This window comes from Carcharodon carcharias, chromosome 7, assembly GCF_017639515.1.
Source record: "Carcharodon carcharias isolate sCarCar2 chromosome 7, sCarCar2.pri, whole genome shotgun sequence".
NCBI lineage: Eukaryota > Metazoa > Chordata > Chondrichthyes > Lamniformes > Lamnidae > Carcharodon > Carcharodon carcharias.
Window position 1 is genome coordinate 17,150,938 of NC_054473.1, and position 19,042 is coordinate 17,169,979.

General features: G+C 49.3%; 1 protein-coding gene across 2 annotated transcripts in view; it reads right to left on the reverse strand.

The window, feature by feature from the left end:
- Positions 1-15,755: 15,755 nt before the first annotated feature.
- Positions 15,756-19,042, reverse strand: part of LOC121280172 (caM kinase-like vesicle-associated protein) — a 158,142-nt gene continuing 154,855 nt past the window's right edge. For both annotated transcript variants that reach the window (XM_041191889.1, XM_041191888.1), the window contains one exon: positions 15,756-16,265. In XM_041191889.1, the coding sequence (XP_041047823.1) occupies positions 16,005-16,265 (261 nt within the window). In that variant the 3' untranslated portion in view covers positions 15,756-16,004. The remainder of the gene's footprint in view (positions 16,266-19,042) is intronic.

The following is a 19,042-nucleotide window of genomic DNA, read 5'->3' on the forward strand; positions in this document are numbered from 1 at the left end:
CTCTCTCTCTCCCTCCCTCACCTCTCTCTCTCTCCCTCCCCTCACTCTCTCTCTCCCTCCCTCCCCTCACTCTCTCTTCCCTCCCTCCCCTCACTCTCTCTCCTCCCTCCCTCACTCTCTCTCCCTCCCTCCCCTCACTCTCTCTCCCTCCCTCCCCTCACTCTCTCCCTCCCTCCCTCACTCTCTCTCCCTCCCACCCCTCACTCTCTCTCCTCCCTCCCCTCACTCTCTCTCCCTCCATCCCTCACTCTCTCTCCTCCCTCCCCTCACTCTCTCTCTCTCCTCCCCTCCCCTCACTCTCTCTCTCTCTCCCTCCCCTCACTCTCTCTCCCTCCCTCCCCTCAGGGGGGGGGGGGGGTCGAGGGAAAAGGTGGGGGGGAGGGGTCGAGGGAAAAGGTGGGGGGGGGGGGGGTCGAGGGAAAAGTGGGGGGGGGGGGGTCGAGGGAAAAGGTGGGGGGGGGGGTCGAGGGAAAAGGTGGGGGGGGGGGGTCGAGGGAAAAGGTGGGGGGGGGGGGTCGAGGGAAAAGGTGGGGGGGGGGGGTCGAGGGAAAAGGTGGGGGGGGGGGGTCGAGGGAAAAGGTGGGGGGGGGGGGGTCGAGGGAAAGGGGGGGGGGTCGAGGGAAGGGGGGGGGGGGTCGAGGGAAAGGGGGGGGGGTCGAGGGAAAGGGGGCGGGGGGGGTCGAGGGAAAGGGGGGGGGGTCGAGGGAAAGGGGGGGGGGTCGAGGGAAGGGGGGGGGTCGAGGGAAGGGGGGGGGGTAGAGGGAAAGGGGGCGGGGTCGAGGGAAAGGGGGCGGGGGGGGTCGAGGGAAAGGGGGGGGGTCGAGGGAAAGGGGGGGGGTCGAGGGAAGGGGGGGGGTCGAGGAAGGGGGGGGGTCGAGGAAAGGGGGGGGGGTCGAGGGAAGGGGGGGGGGGTCGAGGGAAGGGGGGGGGGTCGAGGGAAAAGGTGGGGGGGGGGGTCGGGTCGAGGGAAAAGGTGGGGGGGGGGGGTCGAGGGAAAAGGTGGGGGGGGGGGTCGAGGGAAAAGGTGGGGGGGTTCGAGGGAAAAGGTGGGGGGGGGTCGAGGGAAAAGGTGGGGGGGGGGTCGAGGGAAAAGGTGGGGGGGGGGGTCGGGGGAAAAGGTGGGGGGGGGGTCGGGGGAAAAGGTGGGGGGGGGGTCGGGGGAAAAGGTGGGGGGGGGGTCGGGGGAAAAGGTGGGGGGGGGTGTCGGGGGAAAAGGTGGGGGGGGGGGTCGGGGGAAAAGGTGGGGGGGGGGGGTCGGGGGAAAAGGTGGGGGGGGGTGTCGGGGGAAAAGGTGGGGGGGGGGTGTCGGGGAAAAGGTGGGGGGGGGGGTCGGGGGAAAAGGTGGGGGGGGGGTCGGGGAAAAGGTGGGGGGTGGGGGGGGTCGGGGGAAAGGGGGGGGTCGGGGAAGGGGGGGGGTCGGGGGAAAAGGTGGGGGGGGGGGTCGGGGAAAAGGTGGGGGGGGGGGGTCGAGGGAAAAGGTGGGGGGGGTGTTCGAGGGAAAAGGCCGGTGTTGGGGGGGTTCGAGGGAAAAGGCTGGGGGTGGTGGGGGGTCGAGGGAAGGACATGGGGGGGTTGAGGGGGAGGGAAAGGTTGTGGGTGGTTGAGTGGGAGGAAAAAAGTGGGGTGAGGGAGAGGAGAGGGGATGAGGGTAAGGAAAGGTGGGTGAAGGGGAGGAAAGATGGAAGGGATGGGGGAGAGGAAAGGGGTTTGAGGGTGGAAAGGGGGTGAGGGGGAGTAAAGATGGGGTTGGGGAAGGAGAGAGGGTGGAAATGGGAGAGGAAAGGGTAGTGAGATGGAGGAAAGAGGGCAGTGATGGGGAGGAATGAGGGGGAGGAAAGGGGAGTGAGCAGGTGGAAAGGGGGAGGGGGAGGAAAAAGGCGGAACAGTGAGTGGGAAGTAGGCAGGGTGTGAAGAGCAGGATGAAGGGGGTGAGGGAGAGGAAAGAGGCGGTGAGGGGGTGGAAAGGCGGGAGTGTGGGCAGTATGGAGCGGATGAGAGAGAGGAAAGGGGGTGATGGGGAGGAAATAGTGGTGTTGAGAATGAGGAAAGGTGGGGAGAAAGGGAGGAAAGAGGGGTGAGGGGAAGGAAAGAGGGGGTGAATGGGAGGAAAGGGGGGAGGAAGGTGCGTGGTGTGGGGAGAGGAAAGATGGGGTGTGAGGAGAAGCATGGGGGGAGTGAGGTGGAGGAAAGAGGGGGTCGGGGAGAAATGGCGGGGGTGAAGTGGGGGGGGTGAGCGGGTGGAAAAGGGGGGATGGGGCGGAAAGAGGGAGAGGTGGTGGATAGAGGGGGTGGAGGAAGAGAGGGAGGAAAGAAGCGGAGCAGTGAGGGGAGGTAGGCAGTGGGTGGAGTAAGGAAAGGGGGGTATGGGGCAGGAAATAATGGATTGGATGTTGGAAAGGGGGGGGTGAAGGCGAGGAAGGGAGTGAGGTGGTGGAAAGAGGGAGGAGGGAGACGAAAGAAGATGGGTGACGGGCAGGTAAAGGGGGGTCAGTGAGGAAGTAGGGGGTAAGGTGGAGGAAAGGGGTGGGTGAGGGGCAGGAAAGAATGGATTGGTGGGAGAAAAGAGGGGTTGGAAATAGTGGGGGTGTGAGGAGAAGGAAAAGGGGAAATGAGTGGGAGGAAAGGTGGGGGTGAGCAGGTGGAAAGTAGGAGGGGGAGAGAGGGAGGGAGCAAAGAGGTGGAGCAGTGAGTGGGCGGTAGGCAAGGTGTGAGGGGCAGGATGAAGGAGGTGAGGAGGTGGAAAGGGGGTGAGGGGTGGAAAGGGGGTGAGGGGGAGGAAAAGGGTGGTTGGGCAGGTGGAAATGGGGGGAGGGGGAGGAAAATGGAGGGGAGGAAAGGGGAGGAGGTGGAAAAAGGGGTGGGAAGAGAAAGAGGAAAGAGGCGGAGCAGTGAGGAGGAGGTAGGCCGGATGTGAGGGGAAGGATAGAGAGGAGCTGGGGAGGAAAGAGGCATGTGAGGGTAAGGAAAGGAGGGTGAGGGGGAGCAAAAAAGGGGTGGGAGGGGGAGCAAAGAGGTGAGGGGGAGAAAAGAGGGGGTGTGGGCAGTATGGAGGGGGTGAGGATGAGGAAAGGTGGGGAGAAATGGAGGAAAGAGGGATGAGGGGAAGGAAAGAGGGGGTGAATGGGAGGAAAGGGGGTGAAGGGGAGGTTAGGAGGAGGTAAGAGGGTGTCGGGGAGGAATGGTGGGGGGAAGTGGGGGTGAGCGGGTGGAAAGGGGGATGGGGAGGAAAGGGAGAGGTGGTGGATAGAGAGGGTGGGGGAAGAGAGGGAGGAAAGAAGCGGAGCAGTGAGGGGAGGTAGGCAGGGTGCAAGGTGCAGGAAGAAGAGGTTGGGGGGAGGAAAGAGGGTGTGAGGAGGAGGAGGAAAGAGGTGGTATGAAGGTGAGGTAAGGGGCATGAGGGAGCGGAAAGGGGGTTGAGGGGGAGGAAAAAGGGGATGTGATGTGGAAAGAGGGGAGGTGAGGGGGGAGGAAGGGGTGAGGAGGAGGAAAGGGGGTGATGGGTGGAAAATGGGGGAGGAAAGATGGTTGGGGAGGTGGAAAGGGGGGGGAGGAAAATGGTCTGAGGGGAAGTAAAGAGGGGAGGGTGAGGGGGTGAGGCGGAAGAAAGGTGCAGGTGAGGGGGTGGAAAGAGGGGATGTGAGAGGCAAGAAAGAAGGGCATGAGGCAAGGAAAGAAGAAGAGGGGAGGTGGAGGAAAGGGGAGGTAGAGGAAAGAGGGTGACAGGGAGGAAAGGGTGGGGGGGGTGCTAAGGGGGGAAGGGAAAAGGGATGGGGATTAGGGGAGGATGAAGGAGGAGGAAAGGAGGGGAGGGACGAGGAGGGTGGGGAATGAAGGGGAGGGGGATAAGCGGCTGGAAAGTTGATTGAGGGCGGTGACGGGGAGAGGAATAGGGATTGGGGGCAGGAAGGAGAGGGAGGGTGTGGAGTTGAGGGGGAGGAAGGAGGGGGTGAGGGGTGGAACAAGGGGGAAGAAAGTAGGTGGAGGTGGATGAGGGGGAGAGGAATGGGGATTATGGGGAGAAAGAAGAGGGAGTGGGTGTGGGAAGATGAGGATGGAGATGAGAGGGAGGAAGGAGGGGAGGAAAGTGGGTGGGCGGGATCAAGGGGAGAAGAATGGTGATTAGGGAGGGGGATGAGGGAGAGGAAAGAGGGGGATGAAAGAGAGGAAAATGGGAGGAAGGAGGGAGTAAAGTGGATGAGGGGGAGGTGAATGGGGATTAGGGAGAAGAAGGGGAGAGGGATGAGGGGGAGGGAGATAAGGGGGAGGGGCCTGGGGATAAGTGGGAGGGGAAGACAGGGAGGGGGATCAAGGGGATGAAAGAGGGGGAGTGGGATGTGGGAGAGGGGTGAGGGGGATAAAGGGAAGGAAAGGGGGATGAGGGGGAGTAAAGAGGGGAGAGGTGGATGAGGGCGTGGAAAGGGGGAGGGGAATGACGGGGAAAAAGGGAGGGGGAAGAAAGAGGGGGATGGGGAAGAAGGGAGGAAGGAAGAGAAGGCAGATGAGGGGGAGGAAAGAGGAGAAAGGGAATGAGGCGAAGGGGAAGGAAAGAGGGATGGGGATGAGGGGGAGGAAAGATGGGGAGGGGAATGGAGATGAGGGTGAGAGGGATAAGGGGGTGGAATGAACATAAGAAATAGGAAAGACCATTTGGCCCCTCGAGCCTGCTCTGCCATTCAATAACATCATGGCTGATCTTCTTGTGTTTCCATTTCCACATTCCCATCTACCCCGATAACCTTTTATTCCCTTGCCTAACAAGAACCTATCTACCTCTGCCTTAAAAATATTCAATGACCCGCCTCCTTCTGAGGCAGACAGTTCCAAAGTCGCACAACCCTCTGAGAGAAAAAATTTCTCCTCATCTCTGTCTTATAATAATGACCCCTAATTTTAAAACATTGCCCCCCTAGATCTGGACTCACCCACAAAGTGGGGAAGGGGATGAGTAGGAGGAAAGGGGGGGAGGGGGATGAGTGGGAGGAAAGGGGGGGAGGGGGATGAGTGGGAGGAAAGGGGGGGAGGGGGATGAGTGGGAGGAAAGGGGGGGAGGGGGATGAGTGGGAGGAAAGGGGGGGAGAGGGGGATGAGTGGGAGGAAAGGGGGGGAGGGGGATGAGTGGGAGGAAAGGGGGGGAGGGGGATGAGTGGGAGGAAAGGGGGGGAGGGGGATGAGTGGGAGGAAAGGGGGGGAGGGGGATGAGTGGGAGGAGAGGGGGATGAGTGGGAGGAAAGGGGGGGAGGGGGATGAGTGGGAGGAAAGGGGGGGAGGGGGATGAGTGGGAGGAAAGGGGGGGAGGGGGATGAGTGGGAGGAAAGGGGGGGAGGGGGATGTGTAGGAGGAAAGGGGGGGAGGGGGATGATTGGGAGGAAAGAAATGGTGGGGGATGAGTGGGAGGAAAGGGGGGGAGGGGGATGTGTAGGAGGAAAGGGGGGGAGGGGGATGATTGGGAGGAAAGAAATGGTGGGGGATGAGTGGGAGGAATGAAGGGGGTGGGGGATGATGATGGGGAGGAAAGGGGGGATTGGGTGAGGAAAGAGTGGGGAGGGGGTTGAGGGGGAGGAAAGAAGGAGACAAAAGGAGGAAAGAGTGGGGAAGGGCGGAGGAAAGAGTGGGGAAGGGCGGAGGAAAGAGTGGGGAGGGCAGCGGAAAGGGGGATGGGGAAGCGGGGAGGGGGAAGGGTGTGGAGAGGCGGATGAGGGGAAGGGTGTGGGGACGGGGAAGGGGGGAACAAGGGGAGGGGGAAAGCAGTGGTATTAAGGGGGAACGAAGGGGAGGGGAATGAAGCAAAGGGGCGAATGAGTGAGGGGTGATGAGGGAGGTGAATGAGGGGACGGGGAAAGAATGGGAGAGGATAATGAGGGGCAGGAACAAAGGGGAGGGCTGTGAGGGTGGAATGAGGGAGCGAGAAAAAGGGGAGGGGACTAGGGTTGGGGGAATGAGGGTGAGAGGGGAATGAGAGGGAGGGAAAGGGAATGGGGCAGGGGATGAAGGGTTGGGGAATAGGGGAGGAGATGGGGCAGGGGTTGAAGGGTTGGGGAGTAGGGGAAATGAGGGGATGGACAGGTTGGGGAATGAAGGGGGAGGGGTTACGGTTGGCTGGCTGGCGAATCGACCAGGCGGCCGTCAGATTTTTTTCCAAGGGCAGGATGAGGTTTCCGATATCAATTTTGAAAAAAGTATTTGGGCAGAACTTTTATCATCTATAGGTTTAGGTGAATGAGTCCAATGTGTGGACACTTTTTTTTTTGCATTTTTACATCCTTATTTCTTGGTTTTAAATTCTTCAGACCCCTGAGGCAGCTCTCTGCCTTCAGGGAGGCTTTCATTGCGCGCTCCCCTGCCTGCACTGACATCAGCGCTCGTCCTCCTCCCACACCCACACCCACACCCACCCCAGCCCCAGCTCCAGCCCCAGCCCCAGCCCCAGCCCCAGCAGTGCTGAGTCTTTCATCGTGCGTTTCATGCTGGCTGACCGTCAATTGGCCAACCAACATGAAATCGCGGTCAGGGACCAATCATAAGCGGTGGCCCGTTTCCCGGCCGCTCACTGCACCCACCCGACGACCTGAAAGTCCTGCCCTTGCTGTGTCTTGGGATGTTTTACTATTATAAAGGTGCTTTATAAATGCAAGAGAATTCTTTGGATTCACAACACTCTAATTAAAAAAATATGTTTCCTCATTTCAGTCTTAAATGAGTAACCACTTATCCTGAGACCGTACCCCTAGCCTAGACATTCTAGCCTGGGGAAACAGCCTCTCAGCTTCTACCCTATTAAGCCCTCTTCAGAATGTTATACGTTTTATTGAGATCACGTGGTTTTCTAAACTTCAGAGAATATAGGCCCCTTCTATTCAATCTCTCCTCACGGTACATTACAGGAATCAGTCTAGTGAATGTTTGTTGCATCCCTTCTAAGACAAGTGTACTCTTCTTTCGGTAGGGAGACCGAATCTTTACACACAGCTCCAGGTACGGCCGCACCAAAGCCCTATATAATTGAAGCAACACTTGCCTGGATACTGCTACCCCTTGCAATAAAGGTTAACTTGCCATTTGCCTTCCTAGTTCTGTGATACATCAACCCCCAAATCTTCTGAATCCCAGCATTTGCTAGTTTCTCAGAGGGAATGATGGGAGGGTTAGGGTTAAAGTTCTATAGGGAGAGGAGAGAAAGAGCATTGTGGAGGGAAGCGATAGGGAGACAGAAAGGGCACAGGAGGTGTGGGGAATGGGGAGTCGCTAGTTTCACTCCATGTTCTAACCCCACCTCGAGATATTGACTCACTGCAGAGTTATGGCCTCCTAATTCAGAGTCCAGCCTTGACAAAACTTAAGGTTTTGTAGTTGACCTCATTATTCACATGTCTGATGGCATCACGTACTGATCTCTACCTGACCCAATGATTAAACATTATCCATTGCTCTATAATCACGGCCCCCACCTCTCTCTCTCTCCTGGCCTTACCTACACTGGCTCCAACAACATCTCTATTTAAAATCCTTATCCTCCTATTCAGATCACTCTATTTTCTCACCTGTCCCTATCTCTGCAACCTCTTCCAGACCTACAAACCTTAGGGATCTCTGTGGTCCAATTCTGATCTCTTGTGCATTCCCGATTTTAATTGCTATACCATTGGTGGACGTGCTTTCTACTATCAATGCCCTGTGCTCTGGAATCCCTTCCTAAATCTCTCCGCCCTCTACCTCTCTTTCCTCCTTTAAGACGTTCCTTAAAACCTACCTCTTTGACCAATCGTTCGGTCATCTGTCCTGATATCTCCTGCTGTGGCTCGATGTCAAAAACGTTTATTGATAACGCTCTTTTGCGTCTTGGGATGTTTTACTATGCTCAAGGTGCTATATAAATGCAAGTTGTTGGTGTTGTCCTAAGCCTCAGCTCTGTCCTGCAGTTACCACCTGGCTTCAAACAGACCCACATTCCGGTCACAGCCTCAGTTCTACAAGCAACGTTAATGAAAGATGCAGCAGTTTTTTTTTGGGGGTGTTGGGTGGGGGGGGGGGGTCAGATTTGTGCTTTACAATCAGGATGCCAGAAGCGTTAAATGAAAATGGAGTGTTGAGTGTGCTTCACTTTAGAATTACTATTCCACTAAGCCATTTCAGAAATGGTCAGGAATTATAACTTTGTATACAAAATATGAAGAGCATTGCAGTATACATCGGAGAAATGCTGCATTATAACTATACTGAAAAGATTAAAAATATAGTGACTTGTAACCATGCCAACCACTGAATCATCATCACTCTTGGGTATTAGTTTTTTTTAGTTGCTATGGACAGGTTGTTTCTAAGGCTGGATTTCAGTGCATACGCCACATTTTGTTGGATAATATATGAATAATTCAACTCTGCTATTTCTACAAAAACATGTCTATTTATTGTGCATTTCATGTAATAAAATGGCCTGAAGCGCTTCATAGCAATGAGAAGTATTTGGAGGCTGAGCAATGATAGGAGAAAAGTCAGGAGTATTGACCAGTATGAAGAGACTTGTTTTCAGGAGTGACATTACAAATGGGAAAAAGGTAACAAGGGAGAGGGGGTTTGGTAGGGTTCCCAACTCTGGCTGGGCCCATTCCTGGAGGTTTCATCATGTGACCTCCTAACCCACCGCGCCCCCCCCCCCCCCGCCCCACAACTGCCCTACCCAGTTAATGAGCCATTTATTTCCCATCTCCAATAATCTTAACACTGATTAACAAAAATATTCAAAGAAAACCAAATGCCACATTGACTTTTCTTCTGCAAGATTCCTGAAGACTCCAGGACAATCCTGGAGGATTGGCAATCCTAGGGTTTGGGGAGGGGGTGTGTGTGGTGTTCACTTGTTCTATGATTTATTATGTGAGTCTGTTAACAATTGATGCTCACTGTGCTTGATTGGTTGAGATTGGGTGTGGAGTTAGAGTAAACAAACTGCAGTAAAAGCTGGAAGTCAGAGCTGACACATGGAGTAGACATTTTAAAGCGCTATAAATAAACTTGATACATACATCAAAACTAGTGTCATCTCTGCATAGATCCCTGATATAAAATATACAACAGTAATCAGTGAAGATAGCTGAGGGCCCTCTGGCCTAAGGTGGAACTGTTAGATTGGGCAATGATTTTGGTATGTAGTGAGACATTTGTGTTTGTTCAATCAAGAATCGAATTCCTTCCATTTCCCCCACCTCTACCAGCAAAATGTCAACAGGTCCAATGTATTGGAACAGAATGAAGCAGCTACTGCTACAAGACAGAAAATTCTGCCACTGTCTTTTCCCCTTTCCAATGATTAGACATCATGGGGTTTGTTACAAAGATAAATTAAAGGTGGCAGCATTATGGCACTTCTGTGACATCATAAAACCTGTTATAAACAAGTGAAAAAAATTATTTTTAAATTGTCAGGGGGGTAATACCTCAGACACTATATTTTTCTAATATATATATCCTCATAGCTGATTTCTAAAATTTTACAAAAACTGGACAATGGCCCTTTTTAAAATGAGTGAATCTATGTCTGTCTGTGACCCTGAACAAAGGGGTTATTTGGCAGTATCAAAAAAATTGGCACCTCTTTATCTCTGAAGAGACCCTAATGACCCCCTGTGGGCTGCAGAGACCAAATTTAAAGGGAACTATATAGAAGCCATCTACCTTTCATAAACCAGGCATGGCCAACTTGATTCGTCTGCTAGGACAAAGGACCCCACAACCTCCCTTTAAGAGTTAATGGTTGGAACATTAACAATCTCAGGGACCCAGACAAAGGGATACATGCCCTTTGTCAAAGCCAAAGTGGAGAGATGAAAGTCATGTGACCAGACCCTTCAAACTGGTGGAACCTATAATATTGCTTTGTGAAGCTGCAAAGCTCAGGTTTGCCATTTTTCCATCTATCTAGCAGCAGCACAGAAAAGGGGCTCTTTCCAGGTTTGAATGCCTGGCCCCATCTACACTGTTTTGGTTGGAACCTCTATACCATCAATTACAAGACTGTTTCATCTCTGTTGTGCCTATATCATCATGGAAGTTAACCCTACTGGAAAAGTGAATTATCCAGCATCAGTTCAACTTGAAGACATCTGTGAAGGAATACACCATTGGACTTTGATTCTGGATGTGAAATAATTCTTTTCTCTGTGGCCTTTGCTCTGTAAATCTTTCTTTCTCTATTCCACATTTGCTGTATGAGTGAAAAGGAGGTAACATTGCTACCCTCCTCCTGCATTTGAGTGTGTGCAAATAAACTAACCCTCTATCTTGAGGTTACTATGGGGTTATTAATAGAAATTGGATCACACCAAAACCAAGGGGTTGGGAAATACACCACCGCTCATAGAGGGGGAAGCAAATCAAAACACCTTTCTGTTTACGGAAGGGTGGTGAGAGGGGAAATCAGGGCTGTTTAAATTAACCTCCCCTCCTGTCCATAACAAAATGGACCCTATCCTCTTGCAGGTTGCCCTCTAATCACTGTGCCATAAGCAGGCAGGCTTCTGTCAGGATGGTTATTACTGTTATTTTTGCCACCTGTGTCTCAGTGCTCAGCACTCTTAGCTGTGATTCAGAAGGTTGTGGGTTCATCCACTGCTTGACTGTAACAATCTAGGCTGACACTCCCATGCACTGCTGATGGAGTGCTGCACTATCAGAGGTGCCAACTTTTTGAATGAGACATTAAGCTGACGCCCCATATGTCCTGTTGGGTGAATGTAAAAGATTCCATGGCACTATTTTGAAGAAGAGCAGGGAGTTATCCCCAGTGTCCTAGGCAATATTTTCCTTCAATCAGCATCACAAAAATATTATCTGGTCATTATCACATTGCTGCTTGTGGGAGTTTGCTGAGCATAAATCGGTTGTTGTGTTTCCTACATTACAACAGTAATTATACTTCAAAAAGTATTTCATTGTCTGTAAAGCGCTTTGAGATGTCTACTGATGGTGAAAAGTGTTATATAAATGCAAGTCTTTATTTTCTGACATTATAGTGATGGATTGGAGAAGTCCCAGGAAACATACCCACAGCCCATTTTAATTCAAGATATTGTGGGATTGGTACAGGGTTTTGGGGATCCCATGCTCTGACTTTGTTCATTTTATCCCTACAACTAAAAACTGTTGGTCTATGTACGGTCCTTTGGAGACATATTGGGGTGCAGCAGATTGAAATTCTGACCCCCAGGCCCAAAACAGCCTCCTTTTCCTTTCACATTCTTGGCCCTGCCCCCAAACAGAATCATCCCCGTTTTAATATTCATGCTCTCCCTGTACAGGTACCTCCCTTTTACATTCATGCCCCTCCAATGTTTGAGTGCCTCCTCCTTTCACATTCATACATTGAGCTACTTTTAAAATGTACAGTATCAAAATCAGCCTTGCCTTTTTGCTGCATAGAGGATGATAATTAAAGCATCTTGCAATATGGTAGCACAGCAGGACTAGATTCACCGCAGTATGATGTTTGAAAAGCCTCAAAAGAGTTGTGATATTGTTACAGTTCCCTTTCCTGTGCCTGTGGGAATCTCACTTGGTGGTCTATATCTGAGGGCAGATAAAACTCTTCACAGGTCACCATCCTAGAGGAGCCCTGTGACCATTTTTGTTTCTGTTCTTAACACTGAGATCTTCAATTCCCTACACACCAGTCTTTTTACTGGTAGTAATGTTGCAACTCTACCACCAAGTACAATCTTCATCAGAGCAGTGTGCTCTGGCTTTCACCCCTGGGGTGTTCGGATATTATTTTAGGGTTCCCAACAGCATGAAATGAAAAAGAAAACCAAGTATTAGATTAAGAGCAACTTTACACACAAGCAGCACTCTTCAACTCACTTGCAAACCCCATTTTGTAAACTAACTTATTTCAGTCTGGATAACTGCAACATTGACATAGCACCTCATTGTATTAAGCAAGCATCTCAAAATTCTCACACTCAAATTGATAGGTGATAAAGCTAAGGCAACTCTCTGTATATGGATGGACTGAACAGACTGGACCCAGAAGGAGAAAACAGTTCAAAATTTTCAAATCTCACTAAAAAGCAGGAATACTGATACTGGTAACACCATTTTAAGGTATACAAAATCAGTTCAGACAAGTTTACTGGGATCATTCATTTCCAAGTTTTACTGGTTTTTCCGTCTGGGAAGTTGAATGTTTCTTCCATTAGGGGATTTGTATTCTAATGTCAGCCATGGCTCAGGGGTATAGCCCTCTTGCACCTCAGTCAAGAAGGTTATGGATGCAAATCCCACTCTACAGAATTGAACACATAATCTAGGCTGACACTTCAGTACAGTACTGAGTGAATGCTGCACTTTTGGAAGTGCTCTCTTCCAGGTGAGACATTAAACTGTTGGCCCTCTCAGGTGAATGTGAAAGATTCAATAGCACTGTTTCGAAGAACAGCAGAGTTAATCTCAGTCCACAACAATACTGCTGCTTGTGCTCCACTAGCAGCACCCCAGCTGATGAGACCCTGGAATTCTTTCTCTCCCTCTTTTCAAACAAATTTTCATCCTCAGTCCTATTATTTTAAGTGGCTTGGTGACAAATGTTGTTTGATAATGGTCCTGTGAAGTGCTTTGGGATCTTTAGCTGGATTAAAGGAATGATCTTATTGAATGGTGGGGCAGGCTTGAGGGGCCAAATGGCCTACTCCTGCTCCTATTTTTTATGTTCTTAACTATATGAATGTTGTCATTGTTGATGGTGTCCTGGCCACAACTTATCTCTCAGCCAACATCAAGATCAAATTGCTTTTTGTGGGAGCTTGCTGTGTGCAAATTGACTGCCAGATTTCCTACATTACAACAGTGACCACACTTCGAAAGTATTTAATTGTCTTTAATGCGCTTTGGGATGCCCTACGGTTGTGAAAGGCATTATATAAATACAAGTCTTCTAACTTTTCTCAAGTCGCAGGAAATGCAGTGACTGGCACATCAACTGCTAAGCAACATCAGTCACATCAGCTGATGTGCAGTTACAATGCAGTGAGCTGGCAGATCTACCCCCACCCCCAACCACCCACTCCAACCACACACAAAAACCTATACCAAATAAAATGAGGCAGCTGATCTCTTTTCTTTTAGCAAATAAAGTTGTTTTGAAAAGAGATAAATGGTTGCAGTATGAAGCAGAACCATGCAGAGGAGGAAGCTTTGCTGATTTGTCCTGAATTAATTAATCTCATTCAGAAGTGTGCAACAATTAGCACTCTGAATCAGAGAGGAGGGGACATGTGAGCCAGAGTTCCAATTAATGATCACTATCCAAGAGAGTGCCTGTGGAGATGATGGATAAGGACGGTATTGGGCTCAACATTCATAGATTCCATAACTAAATTGTTTGCTGTCCCTCACTATCTGGACTCACACATGAATAGTGGGTTACAAGAAGACAGCCAACTCCCAAGGAACTGAGAGTCAGTACCTTTAGGAGAAGAAACAGAGGGGGGATAATTTGCTTTGTGCTAAGCGATATAGACTCATGTAAAATGATACAGGTCCCCAAATGTTTTCAGGACCTGTTTTCTCCAAACACGGTTGCATTCTATAGCCCACTGAATATCTACACAGAAGCTGAAGGTGATAATGGTGGTTATTGTTTTCTTTTCGGATCGGCAGTTTCTATGAAACCCCGCAGAGGCTGAAATTTATTCTTTAGAAACATTGTAAAGAGAGAGGGGAGGGGGACTCACGAGCACCTGATTGTGTTTGTGACAGTTGGTCTATTTGGAGGTCCAGATTGCGTTTTTCCCTGGCCTCTGATGAGTGTCAATCTCGCTCAAGTCATTCTGAACAAGGTTCTAGATACGTGGAAGCAAGGATAAGGGAGGAAAGCATGGCTGCGGGAGGGAGGAAGGAGAGGGAGGGAAAGAAGGAAATAATGTATGCGTGGCTAAAATCCAGAAGGGGAAGAGAAGACAAGTTTTAAAATTTTATTTATTTTCTTAAAGAGTCAAAATACCTTTTCTTCAAACTGTAGTTGCACAAATTACTGGTCTAAACCTCTTTAACTATTTTCAAACCATCTTTTTAAATTGACTTGATTATTTTACATGTTACAACACAAGAAATTACACCATGTTAACCCCATCGTGTTAGTGTGACAAAATATAAGCGTGAAAACTACGAGCATGCAACTACATGTACATATTACAAGTCGCCCACATGCAACAGCCTTGCTCTGTGCCTCTTATTTTCTTGACACTGAAGACTCTGCTCATTTCTGTCACTGATATTTTAATCTCTTAACAAATATAATTTCCAAATACATACACATTGTTACAAATTTTAGCCTTTTTTAAACTATTTAAACTCTTTTTTTTGTTGTTTGAAAGTCTCCGCAGTTTGTCAGCTGGCTATATACATTACTCCAAACGGCTTCTAGTTTGCTTTCACGTGATGAACCTGTGCCAGGGCACTAAGAGGCTGACAGTTTTTAAAATATTCCAAAACAAGCTGTCTAGAATTTAGACACGAGAGAAGTGATTTGCTTAAAATAATACTTTACCATTACTAGCCTACAAAGTTAACACTATGAAGCACTGAATGCCCTTTCTGTGCCTCCCCCCAACCCCTCCCCAAAGCTTTCAAAATACATACATTTTCTATCATAGAACATCTGCCAAAAATATTTTCTATAAAATCCGTAATGCAGGACATGGCTTTGAGAGACACTTGGGGTTGTAGAATGTCTAACTTACCGAATTCACTGTATTAATATACAATTCAATTACAATCGTGTTCACAGCAATTCTCAATCCTGACCATGATCAGCAAAAACTAACAGATAATTGAGAGGGGGGGGGGGGGGGCAAGTTATTGTCTTAAGCGCTTGGCACAGCAATACATTGAGCACCAAAAATGAAGTATTGTACAATTAACCAAAAAAAAACCCCAAAATGTGCAGTTTCATTCGTCGGGAAAGGAGATGAGTTGCAAATAAAATAAACTCTGCAATGCAGCAGCACATGGTGCACGGCTGAGTGAATCCCGCTGGGTAAAGGAACTGCAGTTTTTGTTGCATCGCACGGCGGGGAGTTTATTTTTCAGAGCGGTGGGCTTCGAGGTCACCTGAGATTCTCCAGTGATTTCACAGAGGCGCTAACCCACTGGTTTTCGGGTTCACGGCTTTGCGCAGAGGATCTTCATGCGGACATATCCGGCGGCACAGATTCCACGCTGGAAAGATCAGCGGGTCGGGATTCTGCTGCTGTGACGCTTGCTAAGAGCATCAGTGACATGCTGGGGGCTGGGGAGGGGGTATTGGGGAAATCGTCATCATGCCTCTGCGCCCCCCCCCCCTCAGCTTGCTGGACCGAAAATCACGGGCAGGGCGGCGCACTGTTCCCTCCCCACGTATTTGACGGGGAGGCATGACCGCGGAAACTCAGCCCTTGCGTGCAAAAGCCAAGGGCGGCTGTTCCACTCAAAAACCAGCCTGAAATTAAACTATTCCAACGAGCTCTAACAGTAGATGGTTTCAGAAGCGGGTCTTGAAGGGTTGCAATAGAGAGAGAGAGAGAGAAAACCCGTGCAATCTGTGGTTTTAAAGAGAAAAAAAAATTGGAGTTGCTGTAGTTTTTCTTTCTAGAAAAATGTTTGAAAAATAATAGTCCATGTGTGTACTGTATTGGCACATTGTGGGCATAGAAGATGACTGGCAGACTCAGGATTTGGCTGCAGCAACCACCCCCCACCGCCCCCCCCCCCTCCCAGTTGCCCATTCTAGATTCACTTTAGCAAAAGACAGTATTCACACATGCCAATTATTGCTTCAAAATTTCACAAACTTATTAACACATGCCTTGCTGGAACTAACTGCGGCAGTTATCGTATCTGAATAACACTTCAATTTATCTATTTTTCGTTAATGTATATGACCAGTTTGATCATGCCTGCCTTCTTTATAATTTTTAAAAATTTTAAACTTTTATTTTTGTACAATAAGTTCTCTCTGTGCGCAAGCAATTACAGGTTCAGCCGTTCTGTTCTTCCCACGCTTCAGCAGCGGGTTTGTGGGGACTGGCCGCTTCTCCGTTACACCTGGGGGAGGCCTCCGCTGTCACGCCAACCTTCGCAGAGTTGTCCGTCTGGCTGGCTGGCGGCAGAGTGCCACTCACCGCCTTGTTCTCGGGTTCACCTGCCGGAGCGGGCGCCGCGGCCGGGGGGTTGTTGGCCGTCTCGCTTTGTTCGGGCGCCCGCAGGCGTTTCATGATCGTCGTTACTCTCACCGCTTTCTACATGACAGAAATATGAAAAGGGAAAGCAAGATTACTCTGGGGCGTAGATATCATCACTGAATGGTGGGGTACCCACAGCGTGCTGGAGCATATTGGGCTGTTTTGCTTGTCGTAGTTCACTTTGTGACTTCAAACAACAACGTGAACACACATCAATGCAGAATCGAGTCTCTAACGAAACTTCACACTTCACAACCCAGTTTGTGTGCTCAGGTAATCAATATTCCAATATGAATACAGCATACAAAGTCTCACTCCTGCTCCTCATACTAATTCTGCCTTTGAACTCGACATTCCATGCATGCCACCACTAAATCACAGTACATAGAACAAAGAAAAGTACAGCACAGGAACAGGCCCTTCGGCCCTCCAAGCCTGCGCAGATCATATTGTCCGTCAAACTAAAACATTTTGCACTTCTGGGGTCCGTATCCCTCTATTCCTATCTTATTCATGTATCTGTCAAGCTATCTGTTAAACATCACTATCGTACCTGCTTCCACCACCTCCTCTGGCAGTGAATTCCAGACACTCACTGCCCTCTGTGTAAAAAACTTGCCCCGCACATCTCCTCTAAAGTTTTCTCCTCTCACCTTAAATCTACGTCCCCTAGCAATTGACTCTTCCACCCTGGGAAAAAGCTTCTGACTCTCTACTCTGTCCATGCCACTCATAATCTTGTAAACTGCTATCAAGTCGCCCTTCAATCTCTGTCATTCTAGTGAGAACAATCCGAGTTTCTCCAACCACTCCTCATAGTTAATAACCTCCAGACCAGGCAGCATCCTGGTAAACCTCCTCTGCAACCTCTCCAACGCCTCCATATCCTTCTGGTAATGTGGTGACCAGAATTGCACACAATATTCCAAGTGTGGCCTAACCAAGGTTCTATACAGCTGCAGCATGACTTCCCAGCTTTTATACTCAATACCACTGCCATTGAAGGCAAGCATGTCATATGCCTTCCTGACTACATTATCCAACTGCGTTGCCACTTTCAGTGACCTGTGGACCTGTACACCCAGATTCCTCTGCCCAGCGATGCACATAAGGGTTCTGCCATTTACTGTGTAATTCCTATCTGTATTAGACCTTCCAAAATGCATTACCTCGCATTTGTCCAGATTAAACTCCATCTGCCTTTTCTCCGCCCAGGTCTCCAACCGATCTATATCCCGTTGTATCCTTTGACAATCCTCTTCACTATCTGCAACTCCTCCAAACTTAGTGTCATCTGCAAACTTACTAATTAGCCCAGTTACATTTCCTCCAAATCATTTATGTATACTACAAACAGCAAAGGTCCCGGCACTGATCCCTGCGGAACTCTACTAGTCACAGCTCTCCATTCAGAAAAGCACCCTTCCACTGCTACCCTATGTCTTTTATGACCAAGCCAATTCTGTATCTATCCTGCCAGCTCACTTCTGATCCCGTGCGACTTTACCTTCTGTACCAGTCTGCCATGAGGGACTTTGTCAAAGGCCTTACTGAAATCCATGTAGATAACATCCACTGCCTTTCCACCGTTGATCATCTTTGTCACTTCCTCAAAAAACTCAATCAAGTTAGTGAGACATGACCTCCCATTCACAAAACCATGCTGCCTCTCACTAATACGCCCATTTGCTTCCAAATGGTAGTAAATCCTGTCATGAAGAATCTTCTCCAATAATTTCTCTACCACTTACGTAAGGCTCACCGGCCTGTAATTTCCTGGATTATCCCTGCTACCCTTCTTAAACAATGGAACAACATTGGCCATTCTCCAGTCCTCTGGGACCTCACCCGTAGCCAGTGAGGATACAAAGATTTCTGTCAAGGCCCCAGTAATCTCCTCCCTTGCCTCCCTCAGTACTCTGGGGTAGATCCCATCTGGCCCTGGGGACTTATCCACCTTAATATTCTTCAAGATGCTTAACACCTCCTTTTTTATGATCTCAATATGATCCAGGCCATCTACACACTCTTCCCTAGACAAATCGACTGCTACGTCCTTCTCTTTGGTGAATACTGATGAGAAGTACTCATTCAGTATCTCTAATACTGATAAGAGGTACTCATTTAGTATCTCTAATACTGATGAGAAGTACTCATTTAGTATCTCTAATACTGATGAGAAGTACTCATTTAGTATCTCTAATACTGATGAGAAGTACATCAAATATACATAAAAGTGACATCAATAACAACAGGGAGCCAGCAAAATGCATTTAACTTTTCTCAATCTCTTCTAACCATCCAGTTTTCTGATAAACTCTTCTTATAATTTTATTACTATAAACACAAGTAATCTAATGAATATATTTCAGAACATCAGAGTCATGGATGACTGAATTTCACATCTTCCACCCATTCCTTTTTCAGAGAAAACATCTTTGCCTTATGTCCCCTTATACAATGGATCCCATTCTCAGCAGAAAGTTGTTTTAACTCTTTGGGATGAATTTAATGTTTCCAAAATGAGTTCTGCCCACAGATTGGAGAACTGGTGAGATACGTGTGTCACCTCCATGAAGAAGCCCTGACTAAATCTATTGGCAAATGTTCGGCCTTCACTGAGATTTAGGACCCCGGTGACGGAAATCCCACCCGTCAAGAGCTGCCAACCAATCACGGGCTGACAGTTCTTTGTTGCAGGCAGTGCCACCAAGAGCAGTGGCTGCTGCTGCTCCAGGGACTTCACCAGGGATTGCTGCTGGATCACTGAACTCAGGCGAGGGCGGGATGGGGGTTGCCAGGAAGGGGTTGCGGGAGAGACAAGGAAAGAGCTT